We start from the raw sequence: 27,730 nt of genomic DNA, 5'->3' as shown, positions 1-27,730 counted from the left end.
GCACTCCTGGCTAGCAAGCCGTTGACCAATTGGAAGGGCAAGTGGTAATAGGGCAAATAAATGTACAAAGACGGGGAAGAGAAACACTTTCGGAATTTGATAATTGATTTTTCCTATCGTACGGAGATTCAGAAGAGGATACTGGTATCGCTCTGAATGAAAAGTCGTTGTATATTAGATCAATAAGCAAATTGATTGTGAGTCTCTTTTCAATTGTCAAGCGGAGTTTGGGTTCGGTTTGAAGCTCCGTCTCCGAGATGGATACGGACCTTCAATCTCATCATACGTCCTTAATTGGATGTGATGACCTCCACCACCTCAACCTTTCGTAACCAGAGAATAGTTTAGTAATGCTTATATCTCAACATTCGACTTGAGATTGACAATACCATCACATTGTGTTAGTCATCATCGCTGGTTGATGGGACTAGTCTCTTTAAACGGGATCGTTGAGTATGATCTCATTATCGCCGTATTTGAGGAAAGTGTCGAGTATGTATCAAGGAGTTGAAGCTTCAATTCAATGTGCAGCAGTTGGGAAATCAAATAACTTTTCTTTGCGATCTACAAAATACCATACACAGCCAGCTAAACCCCAAACTGTCCACAAACCAGCCAGCTAACTCCCTTGCTCCCGCAAATGTGCCAAATCGCAAAAAGCATCAATACAAATGTACAGGCTAATATAGGTTCTCTTCTAAACCATCTATCAACCACTACCAGCAATTTCTCCAAACCACTGTCTCAATACTCCTGCTAACACACCTGGCAATTCGCCTACATCTCCGACCACAACATAATATCTAAATGGGAAAGTATCCAGATATCTCACAATCTTTACTTCATTTCTTCCTGTCATCTCATTGTTCACAAACTTAGCTTCCTTGAGATCCATCACACTTTCTCCCTTCTTCTTAGTTCTCACATCATCCACAATCACAAATACCATCAGTATTCTTTCTTCTTCCGCTTCTCTCAATAATCTTCTGATGTTATCATGTTCAGAAGAACTACAAACACCATCTGAGATGATTAACGAAATTTGCCAAAGATCCGCTGGAGATGATGATGCCTTTTGTCTTGCGGTACGGAACAAATTGATACTCTCGCGGATGAGTCGTGTAATATCAGTTCGCGATTGCTCGAATCCGAAATTTTCAAAGATAACAGGTCCAGCCTCAGAGCTGAAGGGCACATCGAATTCATGTGCTACTTTAACGTTCTCTCCAAATCCAACGACACATATCTCACCAACCTCAAGCATAGCGAGAGATCTCGAGATCATTACCAATGTCTCCATTGCAAGACTTCCAGAACCGGATTCTCCCATGGATTTGGAGTCGTCGACAGCGAGCATAATTTGGTAAGAACGTTTGGAGGGGATACTGCGACGCATCCAAATCTTATCGCGCTTAAATGAAGAAGCAATGTAAGGAATGATTCGCTTGATGTTCAGACGTTTACCAGTACGGAAATCACCTCGCATTTTAGTTGCCAATGTAGGAGCGAGGATCAATCGGAGTTGCTCAGTCAAGGAAAGGGAAAGTGGCCGCGTGATAGACTCATAATGAGTCCATTGAGCGCGAGCTTCGGTTGCAGATCGAACAGAAACAGTGGTACTAGGATCAAGATGAGTATTATCGAGCTGTGTGTCAACTTCTTCGATATCTTCATCCATATCCTTGTTGGCTTGAGCGTGAGTATTGTCGTCCATGTTTTCATCCATGTTGTTATTTGCTTGATGGATAGAAGCACCTGCTCGACCTTCATATGCGTTGGAGGGTTCCTCAGGTTCTTCAGTATCGTCTTCGAGATCCATAATATCTTCATCGACGGCATCTTTCTCAATTTCATCTGGCTGGAATATTTCTGGCATATCTTGAGTTTCCGGATCGACAGCCATAGATTCATCAAGAGCATGAGCTTGTTCCTCTGTAGCGGTGCCTAAGGCTTGAGTGTCCGCTTCAGCGTCTTCGTCTTGCAAATGTTGGAATTCATTGCTTTCTGTCCCCATATCGATGTTCTGATCTTGAGCTTGGTCTTGTTGCTCAGTAGGCTCTCTGATTTGGGACTGTTGACGATGCCATTTCTCGAGAGCATCTCCAAGCTTCTTGAATGGCTGGGCAGTAGGGCTATCTTCAGTGTCATCTTGAGTGTTCTGTGGCGCATCACCTGCAGCTTGTCGACCCTTTTCACCATCTTCGGTAGCTGATTGTTTGTTCTCAGATGAGTCGCCACCTTGACCACCATCATCTCTTTGAGCCTTGCTATTGGAATCGGCATTTTTATCGGCTTCATTGTCATCCTGATCCTCGCCAACACCTTGAACGTCACTTGGAACAGCGTTCTCGGTATCGGCTGTTGCTTCATCCTCGCGATCACGCAACAAACCTTCTTCATCTTCCGGTTGTTGTTCCTCTTCTGGTTCTTCATCAGCTTTCTCGCCAGCCTCTTCTGTCTTCTCCCCTTCTGCATCTTTTTCTTCATCCAGATCAATAATATCCATCTCATCACCCATATCTTGATCTTCCTGGCCATCGGCATTCTCGGCATCCGCTTCTTCCTTGCCATCATTTGCAACTTCATCTGTTTCTTTGGCCTCATCTTCCATATCCGGAAGATCATCCATCCCGTCATCCATTCCATCATCACTACCATCGCTCGCCTCTTTCTCCTCTCCATCCAATTGCATATCATCAGGTAAATCCAAAGCATCCCCTTCATCGGCATGTGGGTCGTGCTTTTCTATATCATCTTGTTGCTGGACCTCCTCACTTTGCTCAGCTCCCGCCATCTCCTCCTCCTCTTCTTCCCCATCATTACCCTCGTCGCCTTCTCCAGATTCTTTGTTATTTTCTTGAGCCGCGACTTGTTCGTCTTTGGAAGCTTTTCCTTTTGATTCATCCCCTTCTTGATCTTTCTCAGCTTGCTCATTATCACCATCCCACATCTTCTCATCCACTGCGTTAGGATCCAAATCATCCACATCTCCAGCTTCCTCATCCATCTCATCGCCATCTTTCTCTTCATCTCCTGAGCCATCCTCGTCTTCTTTCTCCTCCGCTTCTCCCATTTCGCCTTCCATCTCACCATCAGCCATATCAACGGCATCTTGTTCATCTTCAATTTCTCCTCTCTCTTCCTTGTTTGGTTCCTGAGCCAATTCATCAAGATCCTCATCTTCTCCAATGTCTTTGCTTATATCCTCAGCACCTTCTCCATCACCAAGTCCAGTTCCCCCTTCTAATTTCTCGGTCTTGCCATCTTGTGCATCCTGTTTTTCTGATGGTGTACAGAAACCTTGTGATGCGATTTGTGTAAAAGTCTTGGCAAGAATGTATGAAGTCTTGCACGTTGAACGATGTAATGTAGCGTACCGAGCTATGCTTTCTTCCAATGTGTTGTAGTATTGTTGAATGATTGGAAGGGCAACTGCAAATATCGCACCAGCGCTTCGACTAACATTTTCATCTGCAAGATTGAGACATCGAAGGATAGCAAAAGATTGCTTAATTTGCCCAGCAACATTGTCGCAATGGAGAGATTTGATGCTATTTACGAGGGTAGTATCGCTCTTGATGAGCCAACCTTGATCTTCAGTTGACGTCGGCAGATCACCGATGGATTTGTGATACTTCTCCATGGCGGCTAAAATTGTGTTGCAAACAGTAGAAAGCTTCTGATCGAGATCTTCCAGGCCGGCCTGTGTAGAAATAGCTGTAGCCGGTGATGTGTCGATGACAGTCCAAGGTAAGATCTGATCGAGGATGAACCCTAAGTCTGGACGCTGCTCGATGAGATTGCCCAAATCAATTGTTAGCTGCTCAGTGGCATCATTGATAGCCATTTCGAGTTCTAAGCGTTGAGTTGACACAATGCCAGATGGTAAAACAGATGACGAAGACCATCTAGTTCGAAGATCAACGAAAATACCTTTCCACGTGAGCAAACTTTCCACGACTGGTTTAGCATTGACCTTTCCAAGTTTCGCATGCGTGTTAACAAGCTCCAGTCCAACACTCAGGATGTTTGGCAACCACTGCAAGGCATTCTCGTGGTTAGAGGTTGTACTAGCGGTCTTGAGCTCATATATTTCCGGAGCCCAAAGGTCCTTCGTCATTTTGATGATATTTCGCAAGACTGTCATGTTTGTCATTGCATTTGAGAGACTGTTGCGTTGATCTAAGAGAGCTTGTAACAAGCCTTCCAAGAACCCAGTACTTCTAGCTACCTCTGCGCCACTTAGATCATCAGAATGTTGTCTTGATGCCTCTCTTGCTCTTGGAGCAAGCTCCACTGTCTTGTGAAAGTAGTACTCTAAATCTTGAGAACCATTCGGAGAGATATGATTCGTGTTTGCTAGAACAAGAGACATCGAGTCTTGCTTGGCAAGTGCGTTGACACCCAAGTTGTATTTGATTCCCATTTGGCGAAGATCTTTCAATGTATCTGCAAAGAGTTTGCGCTTTTGGGATTTAAGATGTTTAACAATATCTTTGTTGCCTTCCGTCAGGATCGATGGGGTGGCCTTTTGTAACTCCGAAGTTGACGTGATGATGTTCTCGAGGAACGACTCAAGATAGCTTGATCCATCCACTGAAGACGCAAGCAATTGACTTTTGGCTACCATCATACTGACGGTGTTAGATACATTGACAAATCTCTTGGGTTTTTGTGTCCAACTAGGAACTGTGGAAGCACATAATGCGAGGGCAGATTGGTCGACAGTTGGAAATTGTGTTGGAGGGAGGTAGCTTATGCCGGCTTCATTGGCAGCGACTTCATCAGGGAGTCCTTGCTTGATAAGCGAGTCCATAGGTTGGCCAAGGAGTGCTCGATATTTTCGAATAATTTTGAAAAGCTTGTGATGAGATCTCTTGGCACTGTCGCGTAAGGCAACAATGTTTGTGTCTTTCCAGCTTGCAAGAAGTAGCACATCGCGCATGGCTTTCTCTAGTGATACTCGACCCCTCTTCAAGCTATCCTCTACTGACTTTTCGTACCTCGAATAAAGAGCGATGAAATTGGCCAGAGCGCTAGCAATTATAGAAAGATTTGGATAGTCCAATACTAGGAGATCAACGTGTTTCTCTAGTTGCTTCAATAGCTTGAGACGTTGCACATATTGGCCTATTATAGCTGTTGAGAAATAGGTCTCAAGATCTTGTAGGAGCTTTTGGGCATAAGCTTTGAGTTCTTCAACAGACTCACATATTGTGAGTGGACCGGCAACAACTGTCTGGTATGCGACGAACCACCAAGATCTTGCATCGTCGTCGCACTGTTTGTTTTCCATGTCAAATAATTTGGCCCATGTTGATAATTCAAGACGACGCCAATTTACTATTGTAGCAGTCAGATTGTCGTAAAGAGGGAGTGCAGAATTTGCGCGACTAGCCCATCCACCAAATTGCCATTCGTGTATGAAGGTATGAACTTTCTCTACCTTGGTGATGATCTTCGCAAGTGGCTCCGTGTGGCGGAATTGAAGCAATTCTTTACATGAGATCATGACATCCTCAAGGGGTTGCATGTGTGCGATCTCATCTACAGCTTGGAGTTCTCTGAATCTTGTTTGTACTTGATGAATCAAACTGACTAACTTGCGTGTCTCCGGAAGATTTGCGTCGGTGTAGAAATTATAATTTTCTGGGACTGTAGCGGAAGAACTCAAAGCGTCAATCTTGTCATTCAATAGCAATAGCGAGCCTGGAAGGAGAGATTTGATCCTGTTCTGATCCCTAAACCCGGCGTCACTTCCATGAAGTTTGCCCATGTGGGTGGAAATGTGCTTGATCAAAGACATGATACTTTCAGATGGTAATGGTCCACCCAAGAAAATATTGCCGTGCACACGAGCTAAAGAGACAGCAATATCTCTGACATTTTGTTGCTGTGGTGTAGTACTTGACGCGATTGGATTCTCTTCATCATATGAAGGGAATAGCTCATTAAATTGTTCTTGATCTATCTCGTCTTCGTCTTCAGCACTTCCGCGGAATCTGTATAAGCCCGACGTCGTTTGCCCTTCAAGTCTGTCGGCGTCAAGCTTCTTGGTCCATTGCTCGTAACATGAATGAATAGCCGTAAAGAGTGATTCACGAGTTTGTGGATCTATAGAATTAACGCTCTCGATTGTCGTAGTAGTAGCCATCAATGTCAAGTATTCTAATGGCTGACTTGATACGATGTCTTCATCGATAGACTTAGGGGTGCCCCCTAAGAATGGCGTTGCTTTACTGAGGGCCAAAGCAGCCCTGCCATTATTTGACGGATCCTTCGATACGAGTGCCGCCATGTACAATCCTATCTGGAGACAGCGAAGAATGTTTATCACAGGTGTGGTAAGATCGTTATATGCATGGAAGCGTTCCGAAAGACGACGTATGATTTGAAGGACGTTGTTCTGAATGAGTTTGATTTCGTTCAAGAGATCTTGATTGTCATTTATCAAATATTGATAGATTTTAGACGCAATAGCAGGCGAAGGTAGAACAACTTTTAAGAGGTTCCTAAATTCACCCTGAAGCTTGTCCAACTCGGAGACTGCTGGCCGATAAACTTGCTCTGATGCCTCTGGAGGGGCACCAATTTCTACCATATCTGCTTCAAGAAGTTGGCAGCGGAGATTCGATTCTTGGCCAGAAAAGAGACGCTCGAATTTCTGTAGGGCATCGAGCTTATCTTGCAACTCCCGGATTGTTTCTTCATGCCTCTGTTGCTCCAGTCGCTGTCTCTTGTCGGGATCAAATGCTCGATCGGGGACGTAAAGGGAAATGCAGCCCACAGCAAAATGAACCCAAGCTAAAGCCGAATACTGCATATTATCTCTAGGCGACTTAACCGCAGCTTCCATGGCAAAAATTGCCTTTTCAATATCAGAATTGATATCTATATCAATTAATGGCTGGTCATTGAAAAGTTTTGCTTGGTGAGCGGAAACCGCTTCATAAAAGTTGTCTAAAGTGATTTTGTGCCAGGCTTCAGTAACATCCTGTGAAGCAAGAATTTCTTTTCTGTTCAGATAATCATTTGTGATTTGCTCACCATGTGCGCAAACAATTGTCGACGTGAGGTGAGAAAGGACTTGACTGATAGCCACCAGTTGGCTGCTGGATATTATACCACTAGACTTTGCAAGCTTTTCTGCCATGACAGGCAGCTCGGACTCGAGCAACCTCAGTGACTTGAGGTCGACTTCGCTGATGATATTCATTTGATGCAGGAAATCTGTCGAAAAGCTATTTGCAATAGGCTGAAGGCCATGATTACCAGACCATAAATAGTCGATATTCTGTAGCAGCCATGAAGTTGTGCTTGATGTATTCAGACGCAATTGTGATGTGATTGGATGATCGGCAAGAACAACGGTCTCAATGTCTACCATATCAGTAGTTTGATGATTGGATGCCAGAGCTGCAAGAACTTGAAATTGTCTCAGAGCTTCGAATTGGTCATGTAAGAACGGAAGCGGACTGTCCTCCTCAGAATCAACACTCTTCTCGAGTGTTTCAATCTCCGATGTCAAGGTCCGAATGAGAGCAGCTCCGTCCACATCCGAAGATAGGAGGAGTTGATGAGTTTTCACGAGGGAAGTCATAATACCTCCAAGCTCAGCGACTGAGATTGAAGCTTTCCATCGCAGAGCATCAAATCTTACAGCCAGTTTTTCCATCTGATCCATAATCTGCATTACTTCAAACTTGGTGGGAACCATAGGTCGGAGTTGCTTCCAGAGCAGCTCCATGCTTAGTCCTGTCGTCAATTTGAATCCGGAAGCGAAACTTGTTTGTAAGTCTGAGACGAATGTTGTGATTAGAGAGTTTTCCTCATCAACCAGAGGGCTATTCTTGACTAGTTCCTCCATGACCGTATTTCCGATTGCTAAGTGGGACTGGAATGTGGCTTCTTCGAACGTCGACGCAGTGACGAGATTGAAGGTACTCCACCAATAGCGAATTAGAGAAGTGACAATTTGCTTTCGAGACTACATTGGATTAGAAAGAGCGCAAGAAGTACACTGATGTTTGTCTAAGAACTTACCTTCCAATGATCATTTGCCGTAACATGGGCATTCAAATAAGAGTTGATGGATTGAATTGTATGCATCAAAAAGTGAGAGACTCGTAAGGTGGAGTCCTTTGCCACTGAAGCTACTCTGTCACTAACCATGGATCGTTGGAGGCGGTTCATTTGGGAAGGCTTAAGGGTTGGAATGTCAGATTCTTGTTCTTGGTGGGCCTCTAATGCAGCTGTAATTTGAAGTTTATACTCCAGGCATGCTGCAATCCAATAAACCTGTGATTCATTGGAAGTAGATTGCAGTAATGGCACCAATGGCGAGTTTTGGAGAGGATGGATGATCTACATATTTTATTTGCGCTATCAGTACATTGTTTAACTATGAAAGGGACTGCACGGTCACTAACCTGTGCGTCACTGAAGCCTGCGGGTAGCAAGGTCTTCTTCGCAACTTTGTTCAATAATTCTCCCACTGCATTTCTCAAATCGCGGCAATCTTCAGACTGGTATAGTTGCATATACTGTCGAGATATTGTCGATAGCCTTGCGTTAGGTATCCCCTGTTGCTCAAGACTATGGGCCACGCTTTCAGCATATCTGCTAAGAAGGGGTAAATCAGACCAAGCCAAATTATCCAATGCAATACGGTTGATAAGATCTGCCTGGCTAAGATCTGAATATTGAAGGTCTAGAACTTTTGACACCTGGCGATATCTTTGAAGTGTGGCTTCTGGTAGAATAGAAAACTGAGTGCCGGTATTGGGACCATTCTCTGACGAGAGCGGCTCCAGGAAAATCTCCACAGCACGATTTCTCATAGCACGCGATAGCTCCCCAAAACGAGGATCCATTGTTAGGAAAATTCTAAAATCAGTATGTGGTTTGACGATCTTTGGCTCTCCATCTGGTCCACAATGTTCATTGATACTGAGAAATCCATTTGGTTCAAGCAGCGAATTAAGTCGGTCCAAAACGGAAGCACTACATAGATTAGCATTATCAAGCACTAACCATTTTCCTTGCTCCAATGCCTTGATCAAGATGCCATCCACCCATTCAAACCTTGCATTCTCGACGGCCATAGGGCGACTTCCAAAAGTTTCGCACGTCTCTGCCAATGCTCCAAATTCTGGTAACGAGCTTGCTTGTTCCAGTTGTCGAAGATGGATAGAAATTTCCTGGAACGAGAAAGAGGAATTCATGACATCCTTTCTCAAGATATCGAGAACTTTAATTGCATCTTCGGGGATTTGTTGGGGAATTGTGCTAAGTATACGACTTTCCATAAACTCGAGAAGCTCTTGCAAGAATCTGCTGGCGGCTCGTCGTGGATCGACTTGCTCAAATCCACCTACTAGATCCATGGTATCGATGTCTGCGTTCAACGGGAATACCGTGAGAGATTTACCACTAGCAGCAGCAACATGTTCAAGAAGTGTAGACTTTCCAGAGCCTGATGATCCTACTAAAATACAAGGTAGATTTTGTTGGACACACATGATTAGTGACTCCAGCTCCGGAAGGCGATTAACAGGGTCAACTTGTGGAAATGCCGTGCGTTGGTAGAGTGCATGTCTTGGCAAATATGCGATTCCTACCTGATAGGCGGTCGAGCTCATGTTGTGATAGAATTGACGGAATGGTACATTTGAGCCAAACGCCTGCGCAAACACTCCATCCAGCTCTTCTCTGTCTTTGGCAGTTCTAAAACGCTGTCGAAATATTAAATTCAAGAAATCGGCTGCGCTTCGATTAGCAAGGAAGGGAGCCGACGATGTCAACAAGTGCAACCATCGAAGGATATCTCGCAAATTAAACTCCCAAGGGCCGCCTTGAGAGCCAAACTTCCGCTTGTGTACGATTTCGTCTTCTAGTCGTGTGACAAAATTGATAATGGTTGCGACTAATTCCTGCGGCATAGAAGGGAAATTGTGCTGGCAAATTAGTTTCATATCATCATCTCTAAACACATCAGCATAGACAACAGTAAATCGATTAACAAAAGAACTGGGGAGACCCTTTCTGCCGCCACCTTGGTGATGGGGATTTTGGGCGGCGAAAACAGAGAAGTTCGGATGGCGCTTGAACGTCTGATCCAACTCTGAGATATAGACCTCTCCACGGTGATCAAGACAAGCATTCAGTCCTTCAAGAACCGATTGGGAGGCAAGATTCATCTCGTCTAGAAGTACCCATTCTCCTCGTTGCATTGCTTGAAGGAATGGAGCATCGCGCCACGCGAAATGTCCGGCTTCAGCACCTTCAACAGGAACGTCTGATCCAAACAAATCCATAAGGTCAGTCTGCTCTGATAAATTGATACGAGTTAACGGTCTATTGCAAGCACGTGCTAATGCTGCAATCAAAGTCGTTTTGCCAACACCAGGGCTACCTTCAATAAGTATAGGCTTTTGAACTTTGAGGGCACGAAGTACCCGCATGCCGTTGAGCTTCGTCGTAGGTGCATCGAAGGCAAATCCTGGGTCGCTATCAGAGCCAGCCAGTTTTGGAGCATGAAAACCGCCCATGGAGATGTGACTATCCTGGTCTTGAAATTGTATTGGTGTAAAGTATATCGCATTGACATCATGGTTGAGTAAAGCACCCAATTGATGGAGACATTTTGCACGTTCCTCATGGATCGTTTCCGGATTAATTGCCAAGAGAGCAGCTGGATTTGCTCCAAGGGTATCAATATAGACCATAGCCGCACCATGAAGAACAGCGTAGTGGAGATTGGTAGTCGAGCATTCATTCATGAATTTGATCCATCCCAAAATATCACGAACGGATATTGAGGCTGAGGATGTAGACCGATATGTTTCACCAAACCATTCTGCAAATTTGACCATGGGCTCTGAAAATTGTTTCATCGTGGAATTTAACTTGGCTTCCACGATTTGAATGACATCTGCATGATCTGACAAGGCTGGAACCCAGATTTCCGTAAATCTGTTTCGAAGAGCGGGCGATAATTCTCTCTTGCCGTAATCACCTCCAGGGTTCATAGTCGCGAAAAACTGAAACCCGTCAGCAGCTTGGACGAAAGAATTCTCTACACCCTTCTCTGCTAGCAGAATTGTTCGATGTGATTCCAAGACGGAGTTCAATCTCTCCAACACTGAATCGTCTGCAAGTGATATTTCATCAAGTAAAAAGAATTGTCCTTCTTTCAATGCTTGCACGAGACTTCCATCGGACCATTCAAAGAGTGCCTTGGCCTTGATTTGATTAAGTTCGATTCGCGATGACTGATCGATGGGTATCTGAGAAAGAGTTGTTTCTGAAAGAGATTTATATGTAGCCCACAATGAGTCGAGATTCTCGGAATCGGATTGACTTTGACCAACCCCATCCAACGACTGCAGAAGATCTTTTTTAAGCTGCTTCAAGACAGCGGCTCTGTTTCGCACTGGTCTTTGAGCTCCAATCAGATCTCCCGTCTCTGTATTCTGGTGTGCGTTTACAATGTGAAGAGTCTTTCCAAATGCTTCAGCTAACATCTGGCACACTGTAGTCTTACCACACCCGGTTTCGCCGACAAGCAATACAGGTTCATTATTGCGGAGAGCATGAGCCACTAAAACATAAAGCCTGCGCATTGCTTGGGTCCACACTACACCTTGTGAGTTCGTGGTTGAATTGTAGGCTTTGATCTCTGCAAGACTGTTGCTGTAAAGATCATCTATATCAATCTTGACCTTCATGACTTTCTCAATAATTTCCTTGACGGCTGCTCTCTCTTCCGAGTTGCGAACACGTTCGGCAAGTAGCATGTACCCATTAGCGGCAAGCTGCTCCCTATTGTCAGCATCTCGTAGTGCCCATCGGAAAAGATCACGAAGGGTAGCGAAACTATCCTTTTGTTCGAAAAGACGTGTAGACTGCCTGAGACGCGAAAGCTCCTTGTATACTGCGACAATTCTTCGGCAATCTGATGGCGCAACTTTTTGACTTCGCTTCTCAAGGATGAAATCGAGTTCGTCTTCTGGAATATCATCAAAATGGAGCTCAAGGAAACGATTGCGGAACGCCCGAGATAGAGTTTTACGACCACCATAAAGTCCTGGAGGATTCTGTGTTGCGAAGAGCATGAAGTTCTCATGGGGACGAACAATTTCCTGCGTTTCTGGGATGAGAAGTTCACGGTTGTCATCCAGAAGACGATTCAGTGCTTCTAAGACATCGGTAGGAGCTAAATTGAGTTCATCGAGAACAATCCAGTGGCCTTGACGAAGAGCTTGAACGAGCAAACCTTCTTGAAAGCGCAGCTTTCCGTCCGAATCGGAGACGTAAGTGCCCAAGTACTCTTGTAGATCAGTATGTTCGTGGTTGTTAATTCGCACAAATTTGTTTCCGCTAAACTTAGCGAGATATTCGATCATACTAGTCTTTCCGGATGAAGTTGGACCTTGAATTAAAACTGGAAAGCGACGAGTTGAAGTTGCACGGACCAAGTTGAGCATGTTACGCTCGACAAACGGCGTGATAATGTAGTGAGGTTGCTCTTGAGGGGTCTCATAACCTTGAAGCATCCAATATTGACGATCTCTTTTCTTGTTCACGAATCGTACATATTGTTTTCCATCCTCTGGGTGTTTTGGTGTTTGGGCCAAAAGAGCTTGTGGGTTGCCATGGCTGTCTAACAAATGGTGCTCAATAAGTGGCACAAGCATCTTTTCGGATTCTCGATCAAGAAGAGTCAAGAACCCCATCGCAAATCCTTCATAGAGCGCCCTGCGTAAGCCATAAGACGGAGCAATCTCGGTGACGTAGGAGAGAACACGAGTCAATGTTCGCAAACTGAAGTGCGGTACTTCATTTGCACCATCAACCAATCGCTTCTCTTCGGCAAGTCGTTTCGTGTTCATATAAAGACGTGCGACATCGTGAGCAGCCCTTTCGTCGTTGCTACTTGTCCCTTTGAGATATGCTTTAATGACAGCCAAAAGATCGTCTAGATTCTTGTCCGGACTATCGACATATAGTTCAGTGAATCTGGAACGTAGCCCCATAGGAATATCGCGCTTTCCAACATCTGTTGCTGGATTCATGGCACCAAATATGCGGAAATCTGGGTGTGCTTGGATTCGTTCTATCTCACCGGTTTCGGATAGAAGAATTGAGGGAGAACCAGTCCCACCATGCAACAGATCAGCTATACTCTCAAGCGTATCTGGAGATGCTAAATTGACTTCATCGAGGAGTACCCACTCTCCGTTGCGAGCTGCTTTGACGATGTTACCTTCAACAAATGAGAAAGCAAAACCCTTCGAGCCTGCGGACAACTGAATATCGAATTGGTCCAAGCTCTGCGAAAACCTTGACCAACGAGACTTCAATTTCAACAGTGACTGTAATTTTGACTCCGTCTTTCGCCTCTTTGTTGGTTGCTCAGAGGTTGTGAGAATGCTTGCTTCTTCCTTTTTGGCAAGCTCAGAAACGATTTTTTCAAACATTTTGGGAGCCTCACGCCACAATTTCGATGCCTTGCTCCATTGACTCTTTGCGACGCACTTTCCAAGTTGATCAATGTACTTTTGGTTCTTTGTAGCAGAAATACCCGTCGATGCAAAGAGATCATCAAATTCATCTTTGAGTGGGATTGCAAGACTTCGGACATTAACAGGTTTAAAGCCTCCAAGCAAATCACCGACTTCACTTTGTTGTGATAAATTCACAGCAGTGAGTTTGAAACCCAACGAATCTGCAAGCTGCTGTACGACTGTAGTCTTACCAATACCAGTCTCTCCAACTAACAAGACTGGCTCAGCCATCCGGACTGCTACTCCAACTTGTTCAAGCAGTTTTTTGGCATGCGTTGTATTTGCAAAGGGGCGGCCCTTTTTAGTGGGTTTCGTAACACGACTACTTCGCTTTTTAGACAATCGAACTCTACCAATCAAAAGCTCATTGTCGCCGTCATCATAACGTGGAACATGGCCAGTGAGGAAATGTTCCATAGTCTGAGGATCAATGTGCATTTCCTCAGCAATGCATGAAACCACCGACCTCCGGGATTCCTCAGACTGCAGACTTCCTGCAAAGCAATCGGCGGCTTCTAAAAACATCTCATATTTTGTGCTGTCGGTTATAGGCTCACTGCCGGTCTTGGATCCTGATGATGTAAGAACGCTTGCTAGTCTTCTGCACCATTTTAGAAGATCCCGAGGACTTATTGGGCGTCCAATTGAAGTTCGAGTTTTAGATGCGAAAGAAGGCTTAATAGAGAGTGTATAGAGCCGTTCGTAGACGCTGATGATTCCAGGCAAAAATTGGCGCAATATTGGATAAGTACCGTCGATTATTTCTCGAAACTCGTCTTGGTTTGGCATTTGAATAGGAACACGCTGCCACATTCGTGCTCCGAGCATGTGTAATGCTGGTGGAATCTCTCCGCCACTGACATTCAAAGAGGTTCGAATACTCGCAAGAAGCTTGAAACCTGCCTTGGCCTTGATAGTTTCACCACGACTTGGTATTAAAAGCTCGCCTCTCTCCACGAGTGGCAATATTACACTAATAACTTCATTTGGAGCGCGATCAAGATCCTCGATGAAAACCCAACGCCCTTCCTTAACAGCAGTAGTTAGAACACCTGCTCTCCAGGTGAAAGATCCAGGTGTAGATCCTGTAGCGTACATGCCAATGAGCATTTTTGCATCAGTCTGCTCATTCAAATGAAGTGTGACCATGCTTGAATCCATCCCAAGTTCTCGTGCGAAGTCATTGACCAACGAAGTCTTTCCAGCACCAGCTAACCCGTGAAGTAGGATTGGCGATGAAGACATGAGGGCCTTGGCAAAGGATTCTCTATTCTGCGAGGTTGTCGTTGTTGATATAAGTTTAGATGGCTGCGAAGGATAGCCGTTTGGACGAGGTAAGAGCACATCTGAATATCGAACAACCAGTGGTGAAAACTCCTGTAATACCTTTTGAGATTGAAACATCTCTGTCCCAGTGCTTAGTTCCAGGGCAGCATTTTTCAGCCGCCTTTCTTCGAAGATGCTAAGGAACCCATAGTCCACCATTTCGCCATCGAAGTCCCCCATTACTGCCATTGTGTTTCCAACGAATTTCGCAACCATTGCTTCCAATCTATCGTCCGAGGCGAATTGAAGCTGGCAGAAGATTCTTACCGCAAGATATCTAACTGCTAAATCAGTGTGTCCGAGAAGTCTCTGAATCGCGGAGCTTGAAACTGTCCCGGAGTAGGCTTGCTTGTCGAAGTTTAGAAGTCTCCATGTTGCCAGCAGAATTTTTTGCAGCGCAAGATCAGACAAACCATTGCCCAGGACGCTTGCACCATCTCTCAGGCTGATTATATTGCGAGAAGGGCCGTTCTCTGTAGAGGGTGTAGTTTCGGAGAGATATTTATCGAGAAAGGTGGTGAGGTGCGGCGCATGGTATAGTATTCGTGAAAATGCTTCAATGATTTCATTTTTTTGAGTACCAAGTTGCGAATTGGCAACCCATCTTGCTGCCGAGTCCGCAATTAAGGAATTAAAATATGTGAATAATTTGAGTGTGAGTTTGGGCTTCAATGCAGATATGGCGAGAGTTTCGAGGAAATGAGGGGATTGTTGAAGATTAACGATTTCCAGAATTTCCTCTGGAAGGTTTGCCTGCAGGTTGCTTTCCATGGTCATACCAGGATTATTTCCATCCTGAATAGCCTCCATGTCGTTCAATCATAAATATTGTGGGATATCAATTGTTTATTTCTATGCAACTATCTTGAACTTTTTTTCTTAATCTCAATCAACTTTTTTTGACAGTGCCGAAGTTTCCCCGACGCGCTAGAAATTTAGCTCCACCATGCAGAAAGTCTACAAAGTCCTCATCAACAATTATAGATTGTATTATCATATCGCCTCACATACCCACACACGATGTCATTATCCTGCCAGTCCGCAGCTCGCAGCTGCATAAGATCTCTCCGATCATCCTCATCCCTCCGCGTTTCCACAGCTTCCCTCACACAAAGAAGAAATCCTTCTGTGAGATGGGCATCAACAGAGGCAGCGTCAGCGAACCCAAAGATCTCCGGGATTGTGGACCAGATCAGTCAATTGACTTTATTAGAGACAGCTGATTTAGTTGCCAGCTTAAAGGTAAGGCAATTTCTGCCTGATATATGCGCCTGATGAAGTCTTTCACAGTCACTGATCAACTTATTCTCCAGTCACGACTAAATATTCCCGACATGCCAATGGGGGGATTTTCTGCTGGCCCTGCTCAGGCCGCTGCACCAGTTGAGGAGGAAGACGCCGCACCAGTACAACAAGAGAAGACTTTGTTCAACCTGAAGTTGGCTTCGTTTGATGCGGGGGCAAAACCTAAGATTATCAAAGAGATCAAGAGTATGTTAGGATTAAGTTTGGTGGACAGTAAAAAGTTCGTCGAAAGTGCGCCGAAGATGATGAAGGAGGGCGTGCCGAAGGAGGAAGCCGAGAAAATTATTGCAACATTGAAGGAATTGGGAGCTGTTGTTAACATGGAATAAAAACCTCTACGAGAGGAGTTGCATAAGCCGCGGGGTTCGGAGAAATTCGGCATGTATCAATAGAGATGTGTACAAAATCTACTTCTCATCCAGGCATACATAGAGAAACTCTATATAATCTGCTGCGGCAGGTTTTGGGAGAGAAAGACTGTCTAGTCATCAGAGAGTCCTCAATGTCAACCCGATTTTTGTGAGGATGACACCGAAGTGGATGTAGAATTCAGACCAAATCGAGTGCCCCGCACTTCAATGACTTCAATGAGATTCTATCGAATTTCAAAAAATCTTCAAAAATATGGAAGCAGATATTCATGAGAATCTTAAACAGAAGCACGAATCCTACTCTTCTAATCATTAGTGAGTCTGATACAACCTATGCCCCGCTTCTACTTGAGCAAACATGGTTGCGTTTCTAGCGAACGCCCAAATCAGCAAGTAGCTCCATGTTCGATGCTCCATGAGTTCGATAATACGAGGTGAGGTGAAAGTAGAGTGCGTCATGAAGTAAGTCTATCAAATGTCTCTCAAATGTCTACGAAATGTCTCTCAGGAAATCCACAATTGTTGTCAAAATGTCAAATAGAAGACACAAGTACCACTCCACTGAGTTTTGTGTACCATAATGGGTACCATTAATGGACAACTCATTAAAGCAGTTCAAAAGGTCACAAGTTCAAATTGATCTGAACATCCCAGAAAGCATACTTTGCTCACAGAGCCAGCAGTTCTTATTCTCACTTTGATCTTAGCTTCCCAAGTATCAAAGCAGTTATCCTCTTCGTATAATGTTTTGCTTTGGTATGGCCAGTGGATCTCCTCCGCTTCACTCTCGTTCTTCTGTTCCACCCCGGGTCATCGCGTAAGCCAACTTATCCCGAATCCGCTCACACAACCCACTTCAACTCCCTATCCACCACAAAATGCCTACTGACATTCCTCTCCCTTTTCAAAGCATACTCCCCCCCACCTATCGCTCCAATTGCGGCATAGGCAGCATGCTAGTTATTGTTGAACCATACATACCTCGCCCACGCCGCATGGTGTACACCCACCACATCAATCTTCGCGTCATTCCTTACATCATGGCAATTCAGGATACCAAAGGGAACGAAGGCTTTCACTTCATGAGGGTCGAGGACGCTTAATGCAGAGAGACCTAGTGGACTTGGTCATGAATTGTTTAGGAGACATGATTGAAGTGAGAAAGGGGGAAGAATGGACAAGTCGCTTACGATTTAAAAGCAGGTGGGGTTTGCATATTTAATATCAAGGAGGTTCAAAATCACATCTTGTACCCACGTCAACAAGGCTGATTTCAACTTACAGGCCTAAATCGTGCATCCAACAATCTAAAAGCTAGTGAAGATGATCTTTTCAAACCATGGAGTATCTAAGAAAAGAACAAAATGCATACTCTAAAAGCATAAAGAAGCTCCAACTTTCCTTCTTGTTAGTTTTTCAGAGTCTAAGTAATTCACAATTTCAAGTTATTGAAGCAACCTTTGATTCAATAATCCCTAAATCTCCATAGAACAATCTCGAACCAGAAAACTGCCACTTTCTTCCCACCGCCCTGAGTAGGTCCTAGCCGAAGACACAAACTTGATCCAATTTCACTTAATCTTTGATTACTCTTTTCAATGATCTCTTGCAAATACAATCCAGACAATTGGTTTCCATTATCTGCAATACCTCAACATCTTGCACTGGAATATTTCGCTAGCCTCACTAAGCACACCTTCTCCAAAATGTGTTGTTATGTTCTTACAAGTCTCTTTATTCCAGTATAGGTTTCGAATCTAAGGTCCTCGAATATCTATCAACTTTTCAAAGCTTTATCAAAAGTTGACTAGATTCAGCTTCGCGGTAGGCGATTTTATCGCTGCTATCGATCTAGTTATCTATCGTTATTATCCTCCTCAGAAAATTTGGTAACTCCAATTGAAGCTTTGGCAAAGTCGAACACCTAACTCTGAGTATGAAGCGATGTTAAGAGAATGGATCTTGTGGAAAAATAACACGCAGACAGGATCACACTGCAAGAAGCTGTCTCTTGCTTTCATATTTCAACTAGCAAATTCTGGAACACACTAGAGAATACCAGCCTTTTTTCTTGGATATCGCACTTTTTGAGCTTGAAAGCTATTGCGTTGGGGACTGCAGCAGCTACCTGTCAAAGTGAAGGTTGTGTCAGATTTAAAGCAATCCAATTATCTCATTATTGGTTGATCGGCATCAATATTGCTATTGACCAGTATAGCGAGTGTGAGTGATGAGAATCATCCAGGAGATGACGCAAGATACTAACCTGTCCCAGGTCGAGCAACCTCTAGTGGAAAAAACACTAAGCCTCACGATAACTATTCTTGCGCACCAAATCAAAATGTATACTTTGGAAGTATGCGGCGGGTATCAGAATATGGCTCGGTACATCCAAAGGCTTTACATAGTTCAACGATGTATTGGCACATTCAAGGTTACGCAGTTGTGTTGTCTTTCTTAGCAGACGCATCTTGAATACCGCTCAGGATATAAATTCTCTGTAATGTTAAACCTTGAATTATACCACAATCCATCAACGATTGCTGAAGTTTTCGAACTGATATTGAACGTCCATAGACTGATATCAGCACATACCGGGTCAAGTGGCTGCCCAGCAGCCCATCCATCTTTTCGGCTGGTTTATCCGTTTCTACCCGCAGCTTATATGATAGGAAGAGGGAAGATACAACCCACATAACCGCTGCTTCATATCCTAATTTGAAAAGGGATTCGTCTCAGCGGTAAAAACTATCTTCCTCAATGTTAGCTAAGAGGCGACTTATATCAAGAATGATGGTTTCGTCATCCAAGACTTCGCTAATACACAACACATTTGATTGAAGGACGACGAGCAGTTGCATTAGAAGTTGCATTTATTCCCGAACAGCGAGTAAAAGTTACTATGATATTCAAAAAAAAAATTGAGATCGCAAGTATTTAATGGTTGTCTAAGTCGAAAATTGACAAGAAGTGTTAGAATACATATATCAAGGTAGGAAACCACACCTGCCTCGTTGACATGAGTCTTATGCTGACATCATTCAGTTCTAAGGATTGCATAAGCTTTCATATCATTGCAGAAGTGATTTGAAACTCCTCATAAGTTCTTTAATCCAACGCCCGTCGCCAATAAATAGGTTGCAAAGAATGAGTTTAAGAATGTTCTTGGATCTAGTCCACAGAATATTCAGCTTCCTCAACTATATCCAAGCAGAAAATCCACCAAGCCTAGTGACGAACAATTTACTAGAAAGCTGTCACTTCCATCATTTTCCTTAAAACACTGCAGGAAGACAAGTACATGAATCACTCATCAATACTGAGCCTAAGAACTCATGAGACAAGCGACTGATTACAGTTCCCTGTGGTGACCACAGAAACCTGATGCAATGATAAATAAAGTTGAACAATGTTGTATGATAAACCTATCATTAATGTTATTTGCACAACTCACTTGATCGATAGGCATCCAGCCATACACAATGAAGGCTAGAAAGAAAAATGCATTAAAAATAAAGGAACAGAAGAAAGATACCACGATCAACACCAGCCGAGCCCCTGAAATGGCTTTTGATGAATAGAAACCAACATTCCACATTGAAATGTTGGTAAGAGTCTCTCTTTATTTGGAAAGTCACCTTGGTTCATTCCAATGACACAACTTGTGCGAGACTTCTCGAGATGTGAACAATTCATATGTCCTCGAGGCCGCAAGGCACCTAGATGGTCGTCCTGCCGATGCCAAAAATACAAATCACTAGCTCCCATCACCAGATAAAAGTTCTTATCCTGGTTACAAGAGAGGAAGTGAGGATTACAAGCGACTGCAGATTTCAGTTTACCAAAAGATAATTACCATCGATAAACCCAGACAAAGATCTGAATTTTTTTGAACCAAGGAAACTCTCAAAATCAACTACCGCCACGACAGCACGATCTCATAATTGATTATTGAAGAACCACCTCATATCTCGATAACTTTCTCTTCATATCCACTTCGTCCAACCTCTCCAGCCCACTTAGCCTAGCGATATTTTACAGCAAAAATACATCGCAGAGAGTCTGTGGAAGGAAGCCAAAGTTTCTCAATATGGATTCAATTGATACCAAGAGAGATCCGACAACGCACATGATGGAGGTCAATTTCGAGTCGCACGTCGAAGCCGAAACTCTTGACATCTCACACGTAAAATTGAGCAACACATACCCGGAGGCAGGATCAACTGGCAAATCACCACGCTTAACCTTTGGTGTGGAATTGGAGATCGCTGTTGGTACTCTAAGGGACATATGCCAAAACCCAACACCGAAAGATGGCCGTAGAGTCTACGGAGTTGGCCGGCCTGCCAACTCACCTCCATTGCAATACGATCCAAGACCAGCGAACTTTGGCGAGAGTTCTATCGCAGAACGCTCATATAGAGTGAAGGGACGTTTTTGTGTGTATGAAAATATTGCACAAACCCTTAACTGCGCTGGGTTCCCAGCTATACATATGGACGATGCAGAATACCAGAAAACTGGATATACCAATGAGATGACCAGCAAGTGGATCATCGGGACTGACATCAGTATTGACCTCCCAGATGAGTCAATCTATGACTACCACAAGCTCGAAATCAAATCGCCAGTTTATTACTTCAGCGAGGAGGCGCTAAGCGATGTTACACGGGTCTGGGAGATCATCGCCTCCACCTATAAAGTCGTCACAAACGAATCGATGGGATTGCACGTTCATGTCGGCAACGGAGTTGATGCTTTCGACGGCGAAACTTTAAGAAATTTGTGGGGCATTCTCTGGACTGCGGAGAAATGGATCGAAACCATTCACCCTCCTCATCGCAGAGTCAACTCATTCTGTCAAAGCTTTCATTGCTGTTCCAACCTGGGACGCGAGATTGGAGAAAAATCTCATAAAAACCCAGAAGAAGTGGTACTCGAATGGATTTTAACCAGGAACCCTCCAACCGTGCGCGAATTCCTCGACACTATCTGCATGCACAGCGGTGCCTACAACTTTATCAATTTACTACCAAGTCAGAACTTCGGAAGTACAAAGCGTACGATTGAGTTTCGTCATCATGAAGCAACAGTCGATACAGAGCGAATAACACAATGGATCAGAGTATGCGTAGGATTAGTCAAGGTATCTGCAGCTACGAACCCCGCCGTCCTAGACCCATATCTGCGGCTCTTGATACAGAAAAAGAGAGAAAAGCTTCGTATATGGGAGCTTCTAAAGGAGCTTGGGCTTGAGAGTTCAGCGGTTTATTACAAGGGTCGGATTTTGAAAGAGAGACCGGTGGGAGTTGTAGTCAAGGACTTGTGGAAGAAGACGACGAGATTTGTTAAAAGATAAACGATGCTTTTCTCATCAGATGTCCGGACCCTCAAATTTTATCCGGAAATCATCCATTTTATTTCAAGCATTCAATTTTCCGTTTTCGAAGCAGGCTCTAATCGTGTTTTGAGATACCCAGCTTCATTTCCGAATTCGGCATACGATACCAGCACTCCATAGAATCTCAAATAATACAATAGAACAATCAAACTCGTCTCCTACATTCGAAAATCAATAACAATCCTCTCTTGAAAGTCTTACTGCCAATTTTCGCATACTAGCATTTTAGTCTTCAAATTTTCCTGCTTGCATTCGGACTTCAGCATACAACATTCGAAGGAGCCTAAACCAGCCTTCAATTCTTCAGACGACCTTCGACCATTCGAAATCTATTTTCAAGTCGATACGAGATGCACGGAAGCCATCGGATGGGTGTTAGAATTGCATGGTGGTTTGTAGGATTAGTCTGATGTCGTTGGAAATTCTAATTACATAATACAATACATTATAAGCATCGGGCTTCTGGTCCCACAAACTCCAAGGTTATTATGCTCACGCACAGGTTTGGGGTTTGAATTGTGAAATGATAATAACTTTGCTCATTAATTTTAAGGGAATAAATGGTAAATGTATATAAATCGTTCTTTACACTTGATATCATACAAATCATTCCCCTGCCCCCGTACCGCCCCCTGCCACCGCCGATCCCGTCCCTAAATCCACGATTTTGCCATACCTGTATACATTTAACCTAATATATGAATCATATTATAGACAAAATCATCCTCGTTGAGTTTGTTTCTTTTGCGCCTTTCTCATCTCCTTTTCCTTCTCCTTCTCGAGGTACTTCTTTTGTGCCTTGGCGTCAAGACCCTTCAATTCAAGATCCCTCTTCAATTTCTTAGCCTTTTCACGTTCTAATGCACGCTCCTCAGCTTTCTCCTCTTCGTCCGCTTTTTGAAGCCTCTTGATTGTATCTTCACGGGTCATGCGCACTTTACGCATGGCTTCCGGTCGGAAATGAGCGCCAGATGCAAGGTGATCCGTGATTCTGATGAAATGTTCAAAGAGAGGAAGAACTCGAGAGTAATCGTCACCGGAAGGAAGTTTCATGGATAGATAGATGCGTTTTTTTGGAACAGTATCATCGAGTCTATGGAAATGGTAAGTAGATTGACGTTTCCAGAATTTAACATGTGGGGCACTTACTTCAAAGGTCGATCAATTGGCTGATCAGTAATGATGAGATGCTCAAGTAGATCTCCAGCCAATTCCACTGCCTCAATTAATGCAGGAGTGAGCAAGAAGTCAGTAACCTCGGCGCTCTCGCTCATGACGGTAGCCCAGTTTGGGAGCTTAGAACTATCCTTAGTACTAGTTATGGAGACGTCATATCTGTCATCACGAAGTGACTTCATTGTCTCCTTGTTTACAATAGCCCAAACGAAATTGTCATATGTGCTCTTAGTATCTTTGCGCAATTCATGTGCACCAGGAGCTTGGCCAGGAACAGTAAGATTCTCTCTGCCGTCAAAAGGATAAAGTATAGCTTCCATGCGCTCAACAGGTGATGCAACGGTGTCAAAGAAGAGACTGAAGCCGTACTCAATAGCGAGTGCGAAAGGGTTGTAGCGCTTGAGAAGTTTGACGTTGACATCAAGGAATGCGACATTTTGACGACCAGTCGCATAAGTTGCGTACTCTTGTGGAGACTTTTCCTTCAACATATCTTCGGGCAATTCGAGTTGCTTAGCCATTGACTTTGCACTTTCTTCGTCTTCGATTTCCTGAGTCGTCGGGGCGCGACCGCCGAACCCAACTAGTGCAAACTCCTTGCGTAGAACTGGTGCGTGTGCGGCCATCCATTTTTTCGCCTTCTTGCGGTTTGTGCCAGTTCCGAACAAGTGGATAGAAACGAGGACAAGTAACAGGCCTAAAATGATACCTTCTTGCTTAAACTCGCTCAGAGAATGTCGCTCATGAACATTGTACCATTTGGTGTAAGGAACTGCAGCGCCAGTAGGAGTTGCTACTGGTCCAGTGTAATCAGCCGCTGAAGGGATTGCGGAGAAAGCTGGAGTTGGATCTGGAGCTCCAGCGAAATCTGCGAAATCTGTCGATAAATAAGTTTAGTACATGTTAGGTACGAAGAAGCATTGAGTGCAAATTTACCAGAATCTCCAGCTTGAACAGGAGCTGCAGGTGGCTCGGAGCTTCCGAAGAGACCATTCAATAATGCCGCCATTCTTGGTGAAATTGATCTTAAATTGATGGTGAGCTGGAGCTTTTGTCTCGAAGCTTGAGATTGTGGATAAATTACTTCCCATATCTATGCTAACTGTATCAAGGTTAATGTCATTCGGTGCTGTTCTGCCGTGGAGCAGATTTGACCGCCTTTCACTTCGTCTCTTAGACAACCACAATCCCGAAGTTTACCCTTCACTAAATATGGTTTTACGCAAAGCATGTCCAATCAGACAGATATTGATCAGATTGCTTCTAAGCACATATATTGAGTATCTATAATTGAAATCACTACCAGAGAATAAGAAACTATTGAATTAGTCACTACATTGTAAGTATATACTACGGCCTGGGATCTGGGTTCTTCTCAAGCCAAAGCCACGAACAAACTACAATCTGAGGGGACCTCGCAATGCTAAAAATATGAAGAGATGGTGTCTGGGTAGTTCCTTGAGGCCCTCTATACTCCATAAAGCTGTGGGATCTATCAGATTTATGAATACTTTCGTTTGGCGTTCAAGTATCGTACAACTTCGAGAGATCTGCCGAAGTTCAAATACCAAATCATGAATCTTCACTATGATCATCTTAGTACTCGGCCACATCTTCATATACATCTGTTTGTGGTAGGGATAACAAAGAACACTCACTAACTCCAAGCAGTGTCATGACACGAAAATATGGGAAGAAGCGTCCTGCTGCAAGTGCGGCAGCTGTAGCCATTTTTGGATCCACAACTCAATCAGTTGCTTCGGTAAAGACGGATTCCGCTACAACCTCCAAATCGCAATCTGCACAGAGAGACCTTGCGGAAATCACGAATCTATTAGAAAATACGAATCTTTTAGAAAGTACCGACGAGGCGACCGTCCTCCTCGAGAAGACGAGTCTAGAAAGCCGTGTCAATAGTCTTGACAACCCTCTTGACCTCGAAATCATTGGTCAAGGCTCTTCTTCCAAAGATACCCCGGACCTCTTAGACGAGACAACCCTGGAAAGTACTATCGAAACGACCGTCAGCTCAGAGAAAAATTCAGCACCAATTGAACCTAAAATCGAAGTCACAATTCCTCAGACACCCGTTTCCATTTCCCCTACGCCACTCCCTATCAATCCACGCCTCGCAGCCTCTCTCTCACCTCTTCTGACCGCCTACGAAAAAGACAACGGCTACCCGCTAACTACCAAAAACTGGGACGATGTTCTGGCACCAGGCTCGAGTATCCAAAAAATTGCCGAAGCATCATATGCAGAAGTCTTTCGCATAACAAACCCAGTCGGGTCCTCAATTCTCAAACTTCTACGCCTCAAGGTTCCTACAGATCCAACGTCAAAGAAATCGGATACTGCAATCAAGGTCGACACTGTCGTATCTGAGATGCGTCTTATGAACGCACTTACAGAGATCCCCGGGTTTGTGAAGTTTAAAGACGCGCACATAGTGGAAGGTAAACCACCGGTAGCGTTTGTAACAGCATACGAAGGGCATCTAGACGATGGTGGAGAATCATATTTTCCGCACCCAAACAAGATCTCCAAACACGCGGTTTTCCTAGCTATCGAGCTTGGTGATGCAGGGCATGTTTTGGAGAAATACCCGATAAAAAATGTCGATCAGCTGTGGGACATATTCCTAGGCGTCGTCGTAGCTCTGGCAAGGGCAGAAATGGAACATGAATTTGAACACCGCGATCTTCACGAAAACAATATCTGTATCCTCGAACGCACACCCCGACCGGCTGCTCCTAAACCGAATTCAAAATCGAAATCAAAAACTAAGCCCCAAAGTCTATCATCACCCCACAAATTTGGCAACTCCGGTCTCGAAATAACAATCCTCGACTATGGCCTGTCCCGCGCCACCATTTATCCTGTTTCCACCTCCTCAAATCCTTCTCCAGCCCCCGAAACAGTTTTTTACAACCTTGAATCAGATACTGCTGTCTTCTCCTCTTTTGAACCCTCCACCATTGCCGGAGTTCAATTTGATACCTACCGTCGGATGCGTGCCTATCTCTTTTCTGGCGGCCTCTCAAATACCAACGCCAATACACCTTCAAAAGCTATACGAGATGCTATCAAACAAAAAAAACATTCTTGGGAAGAATATATGCCGTATAGCAATGTGTTGTGGTTGTACTTTTTGATGGAGTATCTGACGGAGGTGGCGCAAAAAGGAGGTAGGGGGAAAGCGGGAAGACAGGCATGGGTCAGAGAGACGGAGGAATTGAGGTGGCTTTTAGATCCCGATTGGGTACCTGGAAATGGTGCAAGCGACGATGAAGAAAAAGGTGAAGGCGAGGGTGAAGAAGAAGAAGAACTTGGACTGGGCTGTGCGGGAGACGTACTACAATATGCATTTGATATGGGGTGGGTTTGCGAGGAGGATTTAGAGGATGCAGACACAAGTCGTCTAAGTCTACGAGAAGATTCATATGTTGTATTGGACAAGGAGGACAAATCTCTGTCGTCTCCAAATTAGTCAACTATCTCAAACCAAAGCTCTATTTTGTTTAGAAAGGCATTATGCTGGGGCGGCGCTTTGGATATCCAGGTATGATATTTTTGGCGGGATGGATCCGGGTGGGTGGGGAGTAATCTTTGTGGTGTCGATGGTTCTGGGTAGGAAGGTTCCTATGGACTGGATGGAATGGGATAGAATGCTTCAGTTTGGCTAGATGCGATTTTCACTCAGGTTCATGAAATGTGTTGTCATATTGTGTACAACAATATTATTGATTGGAGAAATCAATGATTGACTGTCTTTTCAAATTGCTTGTCTGTCCAGTAAACTGTTCGTTGTCAACTAGTTCATTCAAGTGGAACATTGTAGCTCGAAGAACGCTAGGTATAATCCACCAAAGAATTCCGATTTTTCAAAGGGGGGAGGGGGGGGAGGGGTTGGTTAAATCTTGAAAAAAAAAAAATAACAAAACCGTATCCTTAGTTCACGTTGCTTCGATGTAAATCTCGTCATTGGCAAAAATCACGTGCAGATGTCTGCTCAAGATTTACACCTCTTTGCGAGAGCATAATTTTCGAAAGCTTTTTCATTTATATGGTTTTTGATTAGTTATAGAATCAAATATTCAGCTGATTAACTTCATTGTATAATGTATAATCAGCTTGCTTGAGCTTAGATTGTTTTATATGATTTTGAAATTCAGTAAGCTTAGTTAAATTTATAGTACGTCACATGGACATTTTTGCTCTAAAAAAGTTTCTTTCATTTGATATACTATTATCTAATCTCAAAATTAATCTGATAATGTAGTTTAACATCGAGTGACCTATATCATCGAATAGCCCACTTCAAAATACATACAAAATTCGTCTGTACGTAATCATACACTTTCTTCATTTATTAATAGAATTTTTTAAAAATTGAAATTAAAATATTTAATTATATAAATATTATAAAAATCTAATTTTTTTTTGAAAAATCCAAATTCTTATATAAGTTGTTATTAAAATAATATTTTTGTAACGAAAATCGTGACAATTTCGATTTTTTTAAAAATATAATAGAAATATTTATATAAAAACTAGTTTTTTTTAAAAAAAAAAAATTTATT

At 43.6% G+C, this 27,730-nt stretch overlaps 6 protein-coding genes across 6 annotated transcripts; 4 read left to right on the top strand and 2 right to left on the bottom strand.

Annotated features, from left to right (window-relative positions):
- Window positions 1-709: 709 nt before the first annotated feature.
- EAF01_007998 (uncharacterized protein) lies at window positions 710-15,704 on the bottom strand (the record flags this gene model as incomplete). The annotated part of the gene is made up of 3 exons (XM_038916254.1): window positions 710-7,987; window positions 8,044-8,364; window positions 8,430-15,704. The coding sequence occupies 3 exons, from the start codon at window positions 15,702-15,704 to the stop codon at window positions 710-712; spliced, it is 14,874 nt and encodes a 4,957-aa protein (XP_038768725.1).
- A 210-nt stretch (window positions 15,705-15,914) lies between these two features.
- On the top strand, window positions 15,915-16,528 carry EAF01_007997 (uncharacterized protein; the record flags this gene model as incomplete). The annotated part of the gene is made up of 2 exons (XM_038916253.1): window positions 15,915-16,136; window positions 16,208-16,528. The coding sequence occupies 2 exons, from the start codon at window positions 15,915-15,917 to the stop codon at window positions 16,526-16,528; spliced, it is 543 nt and encodes a 180-aa protein (XP_038768724.1).
- Window positions 16,529-17,313: 785 nt separating this feature from the next.
- EAF01_007996 (uncharacterized protein) lies at window positions 17,314-17,673 on the top strand (the record flags this gene model as incomplete). Its single annotated transcript, XM_038916252.1, has 2 exons — window positions 17,314-17,387; window positions 17,481-17,673. 2 exons carry the CDS (start codon window positions 17,314-17,316, stop codon window positions 17,671-17,673), a joined length of 267 nt encoding a protein of 88 aa, XP_038768723.1.
- A 2,987-nt stretch (window positions 17,674-20,660) lies between these two features.
- On the top strand, window positions 20,661-21,929 carry EAF01_007995 (uncharacterized protein; the record flags this gene model as incomplete). The annotated part of the gene is made up of 1 exon (XM_038916251.1): window positions 20,661-21,929. The coding sequence occupies one exon, from the start codon at window positions 20,661-20,663 to the stop codon at window positions 21,927-21,929; it is 1,269 nt and encodes a 422-aa protein (XP_038768722.1).
- Window positions 21,930-22,691: 762 nt separating this feature from the next.
- On the bottom strand, window positions 22,692-24,156 carry EAF01_007994 (uncharacterized protein; the record flags this gene model as incomplete). The annotated part of the gene is made up of 3 exons (XM_038916250.1): window positions 22,692-23,064; window positions 23,121-24,024; window positions 24,084-24,156. 3 exons carry the CDS (start codon window positions 24,154-24,156, stop codon window positions 22,692-22,694), a joined length of 1,350 nt encoding a protein of 449 aa, XP_038768721.1.
- A 666-nt stretch (window positions 24,157-24,822) lies between these two features.
- On the top strand, window positions 24,823-26,637 carry EAF01_007993 (uncharacterized protein; the record flags this gene model as incomplete). The annotated part of the gene is made up of 1 exon (XM_038916249.1): window positions 24,823-26,637. The coding sequence occupies one exon, from the start codon at window positions 24,823-24,825 to the stop codon at window positions 26,635-26,637; it is 1,815 nt and encodes a 604-aa protein (XP_038768720.1).
- Window positions 26,638-27,730: the final 1,093 nt, after the last annotated feature.

This window comes from Botrytis porri (assembly GCF_014898465.1).
Source record: "Botrytis porri strain MUCL 3234 chromosome Unknown BPOR_010, whole genome shotgun sequence".
Classification (NCBI taxonomy): Eukaryota; Fungi; Ascomycota; class Leotiomycetes; order Helotiales; family Sclerotiniaceae; genus Botrytis; species Botrytis porri.
Note: the sequence above shows the minus strand (reverse complement) of the source record. Positions and strands in the feature narration are given on the sequence as shown.